Source organism: Trypanosoma brucei, chromosome 10 (assembly GCF_000210295.1).
Source record: "Trypanosoma brucei gambiense DAL972 chromosome 10, complete sequence".
Classification (NCBI taxonomy): domain Eukaryota; phylum Euglenozoa; class Kinetoplastea; order Trypanosomatida; family Trypanosomatidae; genus Trypanosoma; species Trypanosoma brucei.
Genome location: NC_026743.1, coordinates 1005259 through 1017427, shown reverse-complemented (window position 1 = coordinate 1017427; position 12169 = coordinate 1005259). Strand labels below are relative to the sequence as shown.

Genomic DNA, 12169 nt, shown 5'->3' with positions numbered 1-12169 from the left:
TGCGAGGTTGTGTGTATTGTGGCTTCCTTCATACTTTTCTTTTTATTCTTTTTACCTTTTTTTAAAAAAAAAAAGTTCTGACCTTATTTATGTTTGACTTCTTTCCAATTTTTTTTTTTTCAAATTTGTCGTGAAACTCAATGGTGTACACATCTGAAAAAATGTGTTGGTGATGTTACTTGTGCGTGGGAGATGACCAACGCAATGGGGAGACAGAAATTGTTAACATCATCGATGACTGCAGACTGGTAGAAAGGTGACAGGTTGAGAAAATAAAAAAAAAGAAAAGGAACAAAACAAAACAAAAGGAAAAGGAAAAGGAAAAGCAGAAAACGAGAGGAAAAAAACAAGAAACAATAACAGCAAATGCACAAGTACAAAATACAATGAGGAAGTGTTTGCATGATGTAACGATTCGCAGAAATGAGTATATATATGTTTTTTTTGTGTGTTTGTGTGGTGCGTATCTTATTCACCACTGCTGTAGAGGAGTGTAGGGGAGTTTTTTTTTTGTTCGATAACTTTTGCCATTATGTTTTTGTTTTACTCGGAGCGAAGGTAAAGTTTTTGTTCTTTCTTTCTTTTATTTTTCTTTTATTTTTTCCTTTCTTTCACGGCCCCTTCATTACTCCGTTCCTTTTTTTCTCTCAGTGTATGCCTATATTTAGTTCGGCATTAGCACGTAAGTGAAGAGAATGGTAGAGAGGAAATAACTGAGTTGAAGGAGTATGGGGGGCGGGGAGAGAGAGTAAAGGAGGGAAATTGAAGAAAAGAAAAGAAAAGAGAAAGAAAAGAGAAAAGGGAAAAGGGAACAAAACCAAACGAAACGAAACGGAACCAAGAAAAAAAAAATAAATAAATACGAGCCGGATTTAATCATCTGGAAACCACTGTTTTGTAGCTCAGCCAGTGTTTCTGGACAACTTCCATCATTTCTTTCATCACTTTCTCCCTTTTAGTTTTTGCTCCCTCTTTTGCACCCCTTACTGCTTCCTTGTTTATTCCTCATCGAAGCGAATGTGATGGAGGTGTTTACCCACTCATCTTTCACATCTTCTCACGACTTTGACTTTATTTTCTGATCAGAGAGACGTACGCACCTCCTCTTTTCTTTTTTTTTTTTAAAGAAATATATATATTTCTCTTGTCGAGTGTGTCCTGCACCGTTTGCTTTCTACCATGCTTCCTCTGTATACCCATAGATTAGGAGCCGGGTTAAAACCCAACGAAGAAACTATTGCGCATTCCATTTAGGTTATTAGGAGGCTTGCATTTATTATCTGTTCCAAGTTTATTTTATTTTATTTTTTTCCTAGTACTTCCCACTTCCAGCATCATCGCCTATTTGAGTCGCTGCCATGGGAGTTATATTTCTTGTGTGTGCGCTGCTGATTGCGCTGGTGTTTGCTGCTGCCTGGTGGAGTGTACATCGAGTGCCTTTCTTCCACATAAAGGGTTGCTGTGCGTTGGTAACTGGTGGGAGTTTGGGCATCGGTTTGGAAACGGCGAAGCAACTCGTCAAACTGGGCGCACGAGTTGTAATAATTGCCGCGAGAAATGAACAGTCGCTGAGGGCCGGTGTTGAGGCACTTCGAGTAGAGGCCAAAGTAACCGGCACGAAAGTGGAATACGTCGTTATGGACGTCGCCGATGAGGTTTCAGTGGAGCAAGCGATGGATAAAGTGTCGAAGGATGTTACTGCTGCTGGGGGGAAATATCTTGATCTTCTCGTATGCAATGCAGGTTTCTCTATTCCCGCTCGGTTTGTGGACATTACTCCTGCAGAGGCACGAAGGATGATGGATGTCAATTTTTTCGGTTGTGTAAATGTTTTGCGCATGGTTCTGCCCTCCATGCTTGAGCAACGTGCCGGACGCGTTGTATTTGTGAGCAGCCTTGCGGCCCGCTGCCCACTTGCCGGGTATTCCGTTTATGCCGCATCAAAGGCTGCTATTCGGGCCTTTGCCCACAGCATGGATATGGAAAACAGCTGCCGTGGCGTCCGGTTCCAGGTGATTAGTCCACCTGATGTCTACACGCCCGGCTTCGAGCAGGAGAATATTCGAAAAAGTCCGGAATGCACTGCGCTTTCTTCCTTCGGTGGCGATGAACCTGTTACCGCATTGGATATGGCAAAACAAATTGTCGACAGCATCAAACACTATCGTTTTGACGTAAGCTTGGGTGTTGACAAGCAATTGCTTTGTTGGATGGTTGCGGGTGTGGAACCGGCCACTGATGTGCTGGAGCTTCTTCTGCAAGTTCTTCTTAACGGTTGGCTACGTTTAGCCATGGCGGTGCTCTCAAAACTGCATTACAACATCGTGTGGCGAGTCCGTAAGGATGACGAGAAGCCGAACGAAACGTCGACAAATGAATCAGAGAGGGGTAAAAAAGTCATGTAATTGGGTAAATGCAACAGTGACCAAAAGTAGTGAGAAGAGAAACCATGCATTTCAGTCTAAGGAACGTAAATTGATTTACTCGGTGGAAGGCCTTGTTGGAAGTGGACAAGGCGACTGATGTGTTTTGGGTTTGGTGCAGTCGGTACTAAAACGTTTTCCCCTTTGTTTATTTAGGTTTTGTTGACGCCGGTGCGGCGGCGTTTTTGTTTTTGTTTTTTCTCCTTCCCTTCTTCCCTTCTTCCATCTCTTCTTCATCTATCGCCGTGTTGTTTGTAAGCTTCTGTTGGTGTTACTAACCTATGTTTTTCTCTTGTGTTATCCCCATCAGTTGAATTACGTACAACTTCCTCTGCACATGTGCTGTCATATATTTACTTCCGCTCCTCTATTTTTTTCTTTTGAAAAGTTAGGCGACATCTCCCGGAGGGCAATATGCCCTATTTTTTCAAACCACTGGGAGCTCGTGCATGGGGGTTTATTGCAGCGAGCGTTGGTGGTACATTTGCTATCGGTATTTTCCGGGAAATTGCGCTGCTGCGGCAGAGAGAGATTCCACTCTTTAATGAGGCGGATGTTGTGCACTCGGAGGAGCATGCGCGGTACCCCTGCAAAACCTTCTTGGGTTATGATGTTGTTGTAACAAATCATTATGTCCGGGAAAAGGGGCAAGGGGAACAATCATTGCTGCCACGCGGTAGTGATGCCGAAAATGGAAATTGTGGACACAGTGATAGAGGAGGGGTCGTGAAAAAGCTGTTTGCATGTTTTTCAAATGAAACATACACCACTGCTGGCCACAGTGATTCAGTAGCAGAGGCCAACGAGTTGTATCTTGTGAGGGAAGTTGTGGGTGATGCACACGCACCTCGCGGTGACGTCTCCACCCGTAGCGTCAAGGGCTTCAACGGTGATGATGATGACGCTGTTGAAGATACCGTCGGTAATCGTGTGGGCTCTTCAATGTTCATCGCTTCCTCCTCTTGGCCCCCGGGTACAGTTAAATATACCTCCATGACTATTGAAACGTCACATAATGAGGTACGAAATGACAGTGACGCTTTGTTGCGACGCTGGAGCAACCGAGTCACGCAACAATCGCTTGTTCGCTGCGACCCCTTGGCACCGGCCTCAATGAACTGCCTCGCTGACGCCAGTTATTTAGGTGCGCCATATCTGCGCATCATGCTTAGTGCTCTGCTGCTACTTCCCTCTCCGCTACCTCGGCTGCGGGTCGCTGTCCTCGGTGTTGGTGGAGGGTCTCTTCCATCTTTCTTGCAGCAGCATTTCTCACATGACATTATGCGACTGGACCTAGTTGATGCTGAGCAACAGTGCTTTCGGGCTGCAGTTGAAGACATGGGAATGCGCAAGAAAATGCAAGGCGGAAGTGTCACTTGTCATGTTCAGGACGGTGCCGCCTTCCTTCAGGATGTTGTTGGATCTTCAACTGGCACTGGGGAGAGTAATAGTACCTTTGATGAATTGGTTTCTAGCCGCACGCATTCTGGAACTTCCGTGAGTTTCAAAGGTGGTGATTTTCCCACTAACGGAAACCAGCATAAGCCGCTGTCCCGATACCAAGTACAACCGGCGACGTGTTACGACGTGCTTTTTGTGGATCTTTTTGTCGGGAGCGATCCACCCGCCTTCATGTCGTCCCTTATTTTTCTTCAGTTGTGCCGCGCGGCACTCTCCTCGATCGGCGTTGCAGCGTTTAACCTTCCCAAATCCGATCCCGACTTTGTGCAGATGTGCCAACGGGTCTTTGGTTCTCAGAACGTTTATCAGGTACCGGTCCCGGCCTCGGCAAATATCGTTGTTTTAGCCCGGTGTGCCGCTGGGGCGGGTGTTGGTCACACCATTTACGAGGAGCGAAGTCATGTGGCACACCGCCACTTCTATAGGCGTGCACAACAGTTACAGAAGTCTCATGGACTCCCATACGACTTATCCAGTCATTATCCGATATGGTGGCGTCTATGGTGAGGAAGTTGTGTATTTTTTTTCTTGGTTCCTCTCCCCCCGCATGCATACGCTGTTGTATGGGGGTTTGGGGATTACGCACCGGGGTGTTGTACAACTGCTGCGGTGTTTACGCTAACGTCACCCAATCAACTTACCTCTCGCCTATGCATGTTACTGTTAGTTAACTGATTTAGACGGTTGCTCTCGACGACGCGATCGATATTCTCACTGCTGTTCCTTTCTAATGCACTGAAGTATTTAGCATTAAGTGAGGTGGGGAGAACACATTTTTAATTGATAAGTTTGGTGGAGGGTGAAAAAGGTGAGGTAAAGTCACATGTCATCAGCACTTCAGGCGGCACGAACCTGTGCTAATACAATTCTGTGGCAGAGTCTCCGCATAGACGCATTTCAGGGTGCTACCCCACATGTGCTACTTGTAGTGGACCACACTCCATGTACTCTACAGAAAGTTCTACTGGAGGGGTACATTCAGGAACTGAATCGCTTCAACGGAGAGGCGCCTGAGGCACCGAATATTGTTGGGCCACTTCGCGTCGGTCTCCATTCTTCAGCTAAAACTCCGTGCTTTTCTAAGGGGTTCAAAAGCAACTGGAGGGTTACGTATGGCGTGTTACCTTTCAAAGCTGACCGTTTTTTGGATGATGTGCGAACCTTGCAGGCTTTTCTTAGGCTGTGTGGTCACCCATCTGATAAAGCTTCTTCTGAAAGTGTGACTGGTGATGCTGACGGCAGTGTGAAGGCGCGGGAGAAGATGAGGCAAATGTTTGACTCTCTGTCATGGTTGTTGACACCTGAGGAGCGGGGCGAAATGGAGTGGGAGGATCCACTCTTTGAGAGGTTGTGCAACGGATCGGATCGTGAGTTACTTGGTTGTATTCTTATTCAGCGCAACGCCTTCCAAAATGAACTGGATAAATACCGTCTGCGGCTTGATCTTTTCAACATGGGCCTACGTGTGGCTGAGCATAATCACTTGGAGATAATGAGTGCCTCAGCAGATGATGTCTTAGCCAGCAAGTGCGACGGCGATAGCATCTCGGATGACACAAATTGTTGCTTGGATAACGACGAACTTGTGCATTACATGCGGTCATGTTCCTTCAAACCGGATGTGGCTGAGGCTATTGGTCGGGCCATAGCTGATTCCATTGACGTCTGGAGCTGGTCCCGGAAGATTAGCAGGAAGGAAGAGAATGGGGAAGGGAATGACTGCCGGCCACTGCAGGTGGTGCCACCAGCATCATTTCAGTCGGCGTTGTCGAATGAAGGTCTTTGGTCTTTGTACAGTTCAGGTGTACTCACGTGGAAGGGGAGAGCACTCGATGGTGAAGGAGACGGCGGTACTGACGGCTCCGTTGTCCCGGAAACAAGTTTCATCACTGGCCCCGGAGCCCCACTTCGCATTATTTGTTGTACTGGCCAGGTACTCACCTACGATGGGGGGATGGAGGATTGCTTGCTAAATACCGGTTATTATGCTGCCGCTCACGCGTCGGAGCGTAACATGGTACAAAATCATCGTCTACGCTTTGCTGTGCACCATGCAGAACCTTCAAACCAAGGGGAGAATGTGGCCACCGCGGGGGCGGAGGAAGCCGCTGCTGCTACCCTGCTTCCAATGGATGGCGTGGGTGATACTGGGAGACATGGACGCTTAAAGAAAAAGGAGTATTTGGCAATGCTAAAGTTGAAGGGCGCGAAAGACTCGACAAAGTGTGGTCTCTCTCATTCATGTGAGGAGGATGTTGTTCGCGCTAGTGGCACTGATGGAAGTAACGTCGCAGGTGCGTGTGTTGGCAGTAGCATTGGTGGGACGTTTCCTGTTGGTGAGGTTATAAGTGAATCGTTCGACCTTAGTAAACTAAACGGTACCTGCGATGTCTTTGCATACCCTAGTTTATCCAAGGCAGTGACGATGGCTCAACCGAAACCCGCGACACTGACGATTGTGAAAGGTGTCGTCACCGATATTTCTCCCGATGCCCCTGACGAGTTGGTTGAACTTATTGAACTTGTGCGTCAGACGGAGGGAAGTTGTTATGTGCGTGAGTTGGGTATCGGCCTTAGCCCCTACCTTGGGAGAGATCGTGTGGTGAGTGATGTGACGGCCTTCGAGCGCCAGTTCGGTGTGCATCTCTCGCTTGGCCAGCGCCATCCACTTTTCGTGAAGCAATCATCAAAGAGGAATGCGGACGGTAGTGTGGCTGTTAGTGTGGATGGGCCAGTGTTGAAGCGAAGAGCGGGGAAGTACCATATTGATGTGTTCTTGGACGCAGCTCGACTTGAGATGGGTGACTTTACCGTGGACTTCACCAAAGGTCTTGTAGGCAGCTCGGCGGCACCGGCTGCATTTGCTGGATAATGCGATCTAAGTGTTTTGACGGTGTAATTTTAACGAACTGCTGTCACAATCCCGTTTCCCGTTGAGGAGATTACACTAAATGGGGGGGGGAGTTGGAAGAATAGCACATATTCTCTCTTCCTCCTCCCCCCCAAAAAAAAACTCTGGTTCATTAACGGTGCGGACTAGCGGCACATGAGCTGGAAGGCGTGCTCGTCGCTCCTATATAGTCCCCCGTGCTCGTTGTGTTTTCAACAGGTTTCTCCCCCTTTCCTGTTTTCCTTGTTTGCCTGCGCTTTTACCGTTAGGACTAGGTAGACAACATCTGACTGTGAGGGAAGTGAGGAACATCGATAATACGTCGACCTATAGGCAGTGATTCAAGGAAGGGAGAGGAGAGTTGGAGAGACGGGTTTAGTGGAGATTTCTTGGAGTAGTGTGTGGTTCATTTGTCCTTTGAATAAAATTATAAAAGAAAGTTAAGTGACGAAACGATATCCACTTTTGTTTGTCGAAACTTCGGAGCCATGCGCCGTTGTCCGGTTTTGCTTGCGGGTGCAGTCGCACAGGTTGTTCGTGATGGTGAGTGCTCCCTCACGCGTGTAGGTGAGCATATCGGTCTCATTGGACTCAACAGACCCGCTCGTAAGAACGCCATTGGTCGACAGCTTCTGAGTGAGCTAAAGGAGTGTATTTGTTACTGCCGCAACCCTGAAAACCAGATTCGCTGTGTCATTGTGGAGAGCCGTGTTGACGGGGTTTTCTGCGCAGGGGCTGATCTTAAGGAGCGACGTGGTATGACTTTAGTGGAGTCCCGTGCGTATGTGGAGGAGCAGCGCGACACCCTTACTGCACTGGAGGACCTATCTCAGCCAACAATAAGTGCAATTGAAGGAGCGGCTCTGGGTGGTGGCTGCGAGTTGGCATTGTGTACAGACATTCGCATTGCTGGAGCGGGTGCACGTTTCGGGTTACCGGAAACGGGCCTCGCCATTATTCCTGGAGCTGGTGGAACGTACCGGGCACCACTTGTGATGGGGCTTAGTAATGCCTTGCAGTTGATTTTAACAGCTGATGTCGTACCTGCGGAGCGGGCGCAGCGCCTTGGTCTCGTTACTGAATTAGTGCCTGCTGGTGGTGCCTCGGAAGCTGCACTGGCGGTAGCTGGCCGAATAGCACGCAACGGCCCGGTTGCCGTAGCAGCTGCAAAGGCGGCGGTGCGCGGTGGGTTTGGGCGGCCACGTGACGAGGCATTGGACGGTGAGTTGAGATTAAGCCAATCGCTGATGGAGACACAAGACCGCATGGAGGGACTGCAGGCTTTTGCGGAGAAGCGACCACCCAGATATGTTGGTAAATGATGGACTCGGGGAAGGGCAATTGTGTGCGCTACCGGCGTTTTTTTTAGGATATTTTATGTTACCTGTAATGCTATTTGTGTTCGTATGTTTTCTAACCTATTCATTTACTATGGAGCGAAGTTCCTTATTTTTTTTTGTCATCTCGTCTTCCGACCAGTTTGTTTAGCTTTTCCCCATGTGTACGTGCGGGCACACATACATAACTATTAATTTTAAAGTGCCACTCACTCACACGGCGCGTTTCACCTTGTAGCTGATGAACTGCATCAATATTTATGATCCTACTGTTGTTTTCTTCCCCCTTTTTGCTTCCTATGGTGTGCATCACTAGGTCTACTATAAGAAGGGAAGAAAAATAGTTGTAGACAGCAGATATATACAAAGGGGTAAAAGCAGGAAAGCGACAGGGAAGAGTACAAGTAAGGGAAGCAAAAGCATACACTGCGAAGAAGGATTTGCATACCGAAACAAACAATCGGCAACAAAAAGTGAAAAGTGTGGGGAAGTGAAGCAGTCTCCATACAAGAATATCACACAACATACGCCCACAGTCGCGTATACACCCCCACAGAGAATAATACATCCCAACCTAACAACAGCAACGAATACGATGGTAACCGATGATGATTGGAGGGAAGGTTTGAAAGCGCCAACTAAAGATGTGCGAAAGAAGACAGAAGACGTGGAGTCTCGGCGTAATGTTACCTTTGAGGAGTATGGGCTCCGACGTGAGCTCCAGATGGGTATCTTCGAGAAGGGCTTCGAACGGCCCAGTCCGGTGCAGGAGGAGGCCATTCCTGTGGCCCTGCAGGGAAAAGATGTGCTAGCACGTGCCAAAAACGGCACGGGAAAAACGGCTTCCTTCGTCATTCCCGTATTGGAGAAGGTCGACACGCAGTTGCCTCATATCCAGGCGCTCCTCATGGTTCCCACTCGCGAACTCGCGCTACAGACGGCTCAGGTGACAAAAGAGCTTGGCAAGCACATCACCGGGTTGGAGGTTATGGTCACAACTGGTGGAACAACACTCCGTGATGATATTTTGCGCCTGCAGAGTGTGGTGCACGTGCTTGTGGCCACACCTGGGCGTGCGGTGGATCTCGCTAGTAAAGGGACGGCGAAACTCGACCACTGCCGTATTATTGTTCTTGACGAGGCTGACAAGCTCTTGTCGCAGGAGTTCACGAGTCTTATGAGGGATCTCTACGGTTTCTTACCCAAAGGTCGTCAGTCGTTGCTCTTTTCAGCTACGTTCCCCGTCACAGTCAAGGACTTTGCGGACAAGTATCTGCGCAACCCTTACGAAATCAATCTCATGGAGGAGCTGACGCTGCGTGGTGTGACACAGTACTACGCATTCGTCGAAGAGCGACAAAAAATTCACTGCCTTAACACACTTTTCAACCGTCTGCAGATCAACCAATCTATTATTTTCTGCAATAGTGTCAACCGTGTGGAATTACTGGCAAAGAAAATCACTCAGCTTGGGTATAGCTGCTACTACATTCATGCGCGCATGCAGCAGCAACATCGAAACCGTGTCTTTCACGACTTTCGTGAGGGCCACTGCCGTAACCTGGTTTGCTCTGATTTGATTACTCGCGGTATCGACATTCAGGCTGTGAATGTGGTGATCAACTTCGACTTCCCCAAATACGCGGAGACTTACCTTCACCGCATTGGCCGATCTGGCCGTTTCGGTCACTTGGGACTCGCCATTAACTTCGTGACTTATGAAGACCGCCATAATGTCTATCGCATTGAGCAGGAACTCGACACGGAAATCAAACCGATCCCTGCTGAAGTCGATCCTGAGCTGTACACCGCGTAATACCACACACACACACACACACACACACACACACACATTCTCATCCCCTTTTCCTGTATGGACTCATTTCATGTGCTTCCGGTGTACGTGTTTGTGCCTATCTTATGTGTTTTGTTTTTCTTTTTCCGCCTGTCTGTATATATATATATATATATATATATATATGTTTGTGTATGTGTATGTTTATGTTTATATGTGTGTTTGTGTTTGTGCTTGTCTGTTTGTGTTTCGGTCTACGTGTCTTGGTGTTAAAGTTGTTTGTTTCATACTGTTTTGTTTTTTTTTTCTTTCCCCCCTTCCCCTTCCCCGCTCTCATGCTTTACTTCGTGCCTCCTTCTACTTCATTTCCTCTTTATGTCGTCATTGTTGTCTCCGCTTGTGTATTTTTTTTCTTTAAAATTTCCGTTTGAGTATTTGGTTGGATTTTTTTTTCTTTTTTCTCTTTTCTACGTTTTTCTTTTTTAATTTCTCTTTAAAAACCCACTCACATGCTTTTTAACTTTATGAGTGTCGTGTCGGAATTTGCGAGTGAATGGGAGGGATGAAGCAGCGGAGCAAAGAAGAGAAAGAGGAAAAAGTGGATTGGAGAGGAACGAATAAAAGAGGGAGGGAGGGAGGGAGGGAGGGTGTGGGGAAATAAATAAATAAAAGGAAATAAATAATTTAAAAAAAAGAAAAGAAAAGAAAAGAAAAGGGAACGACGCTCTCAACAAACGGGAATACGTGAGGAAATCAATGAAGAGTTAATTTTTTTTTTCTTTCCCCTCATAGAAGATGGGTGTGGAATATTTTTTGTACATTCGCATTTAAAAAAAGAAAAAAGAGGTAATGGGATTTAAGGGAATAAAAGAAAAAAAAAGAGAGTGAGGCAAAAAAGAAAAAGGGAAAGAATAATCCTGCCGAAATAACACAAAACAAAACAGTAAAAAAAAAAAAAAGGGAATTTAAAAAATAATTTCCCCCCCCCCCAAAAAAAAAAACAAAGAAACGAGCCAAATGTATTGAGAGCAAAAATGAGGACGGAAGAGGGGGTTTGAGAAAACTAAAAAAAAAAGGAAAAAAAATGTAAAAACAAAGCAAGGAGAAAAAGCGAAAAAGGGAAAGGAAGTAAATATATAAATAAATAAGAAAAAAAAAGAAAAAATCACACGCACACAAAAAGGGAAAGTCCGGTTCTGTGATAAACAAAATAAAAATTAGGAGTACGAGAGGAGAATAACATAAAAATATATCAACATGCGAAGAAGAAAAAAGAAAGAGTAAAATAGGAAAAAAAAAGTGTTTCAGTGACCAAATACCTGAACAAGTGAAATTCAAATTGAAAAAGAGCGATGTTCAGGAAAAGGAAAAGAAAAAAGTACATAAAGATGGCGAGGGAGAAAGAAAAAAATAAATAAAATAAGAAACGAAAAGAAGGAAAAAAAAAGGAATAAAAGAAGAGGAGACATTCTATCAGCAGCACCAACACTAACACCAACACGCCACTAATAACAATTGAAAACACATACACACATATATTTACATACACACATACATTTATATATATATTTATATATATATATATATATTTTGTGTGTGTGTACAAGCGCATGCGCATCAGTAGAGAAATGAGTACATGAAAAGGTGGAGGAGAAGGCGAAAAAAAAAAAGGGAAAAAGAAGTTGTTTTTTTTTCTTTTTTCTTTTTGTGTGTGTGTGTACGTGAGTGTGTATATGTGTGTGTGTGTGTTTTTTTCTTTCTAAAAAGGGGGAAGAAAAAAAAAGGAAGAAGAAAACATACGAAAAGGAGGAAAACAACAACAAAAGAAGAAGAAATATCAGAGAGAGAGAGAGAAAAGAAAAAAAAAGAAGGAAACAATGAAGCAAGGAAAAAAAAAAGAAGGAAAGAAAAAAAAGAAAGAAAAGGGAACGAGAAACCACACAAACATGCAAAAAAAAAAAGAAACGGTAACCGAAATGAAATACGACAACAAGAACAAGAACAAGAAGAGTAAAGAAAAAAAAAAGAATAAGGAAGTACCCGGGACCTCCAGTGTTACCCCTGGGTTTCTTTATGTGTTTGTTTCTTTTTTTTCTTTTCTTTTTTTTTCTTTCTTCCTTTTTTTTTGGGGGGGGGTTTTCTTTCTTTTTTTTTTTTTTGCTTTTTATTTTTATGAGGGAAGAAGGGAATGATGAAGATGAAATGAGGGAGGTTGGTTTACTTAATACTTTAAAAAAAAAAATACGAACAAAAATGAGAAGGA

The 12169-nt window shown here is 45.4% G+C and overlaps 9 protein-coding genes across 9 annotated transcripts; 7 read left to right on the top strand and 2 right to left on the bottom strand.

Annotated features, from left to right (window-relative positions):
* Positions 1-1358: 1358 nt before the first annotated feature.
* TbgDal_X5030 (short-chain dehydrogenase, putative) lies at positions 1359-2405 on the top strand (the record flags this gene model as incomplete). Its single annotated transcript, XM_011779380.1, has 1 exon — positions 1359-2405. The coding sequence occupies one exon, from the start codon at positions 1359-1361 to the stop codon at positions 2403-2405; it is 1047 nt and encodes a 348-aa protein (XP_011777682.1).
* Positions 2406-2837: 432 nt separating this feature from the next.
* On the top strand, positions 2838-4391 carry TbgDal_X5020 (hypothetical protein, conserved; the record flags this gene model as incomplete). Its single annotated transcript, XM_011779379.1, has 1 exon — positions 2838-4391. The coding sequence occupies one exon, from the start codon at positions 2838-2840 to the stop codon at positions 4389-4391; it is 1554 nt and encodes a 517-aa protein (XP_011777681.1).
* A 316-nt stretch (positions 4392-4707) lies between these two features.
* TbgDal_X5010 (hypothetical protein, conserved) lies at positions 4708-6756 on the top strand (the record flags this gene model as incomplete). The annotated part of the gene is made up of 1 exon (XM_011779378.1): positions 4708-6756. One exon carries the CDS (start codon positions 4708-4710, stop codon positions 6754-6756), a length of 2049 nt encoding a protein of 682 aa, XP_011777680.1.
* Positions 6757-7262: 506 nt separating this feature from the next.
* Positions 7263-8096, top strand: TbgDal_X5000 (methylglutaconyl-CoA hydratase, mitochondrial precursor, putative; the record flags this gene model as incomplete). Its single annotated transcript, XM_011779377.1, has 1 exon — positions 7263-8096. One exon carries the CDS (start codon positions 7263-7265, stop codon positions 8094-8096), a length of 834 nt encoding a protein of 277 aa, XP_011777679.1.
* A 124-nt stretch (positions 8097-8220) lies between these two features.
* Positions 8221-8679, bottom strand: TbgDal_X4990 (hypothetical protein, unlikely; the record flags this gene model as incomplete). Its single annotated transcript, XM_011779376.1, has 1 exon — positions 8221-8679. One exon carries the CDS (start codon positions 8677-8679, stop codon positions 8221-8223), a length of 459 nt encoding a protein of 152 aa, XP_011777678.1.
* A 27-nt stretch (positions 8680-8706) lies between these two features.
* On the top strand, positions 8707-9927 carry TbgDal_X4980 (ATP-dependent DEAD-box RNA helicase, putative; the record flags this gene model as incomplete). The annotated part of the gene is made up of 1 exon (XM_011779375.1): positions 8707-9927. The coding sequence occupies one exon, from the start codon at positions 8707-8709 to the stop codon at positions 9925-9927; it is 1221 nt and encodes a 406-aa protein (XP_011777677.1).
* Positions 9928-10031: 104 nt separating this feature from the next.
* Positions 10032-10337, top strand: TbgDal_X4970 (hypothetical protein, unlikely; the record flags this gene model as incomplete). Its single annotated transcript, XM_011779374.1, has 1 exon — positions 10032-10337. The coding sequence occupies one exon, from the start codon at positions 10032-10034 to the stop codon at positions 10335-10337; it is 306 nt and encodes a 101-aa protein (XP_011777676.1).
* An 821-nt stretch (positions 10338-11158) lies between these two features.
* TbgDal_X4960 (hypothetical protein, unlikely) lies at positions 11159-11524 on the bottom strand (the record flags this gene model as incomplete). Its single annotated transcript, XM_011779373.1, has 1 exon — positions 11159-11524. The coding sequence occupies one exon, from the start codon at positions 11522-11524 to the stop codon at positions 11159-11161; it is 366 nt and encodes a 121-aa protein (XP_011777675.1).
* An 18-nt stretch (positions 11525-11542) lies between these two features.
* TbgDal_X4950 (hypothetical protein, unlikely) lies at positions 11543-11920 on the top strand (the record flags this gene model as incomplete). The annotated part of the gene is made up of 1 exon (XM_011779372.1): positions 11543-11920. The coding sequence occupies one exon, from the start codon at positions 11543-11545 to the stop codon at positions 11918-11920; it is 378 nt and encodes a 125-aa protein (XP_011777674.1).
* Between the last annotated feature and the right edge of the window lie 249 nt (positions 11921-12169).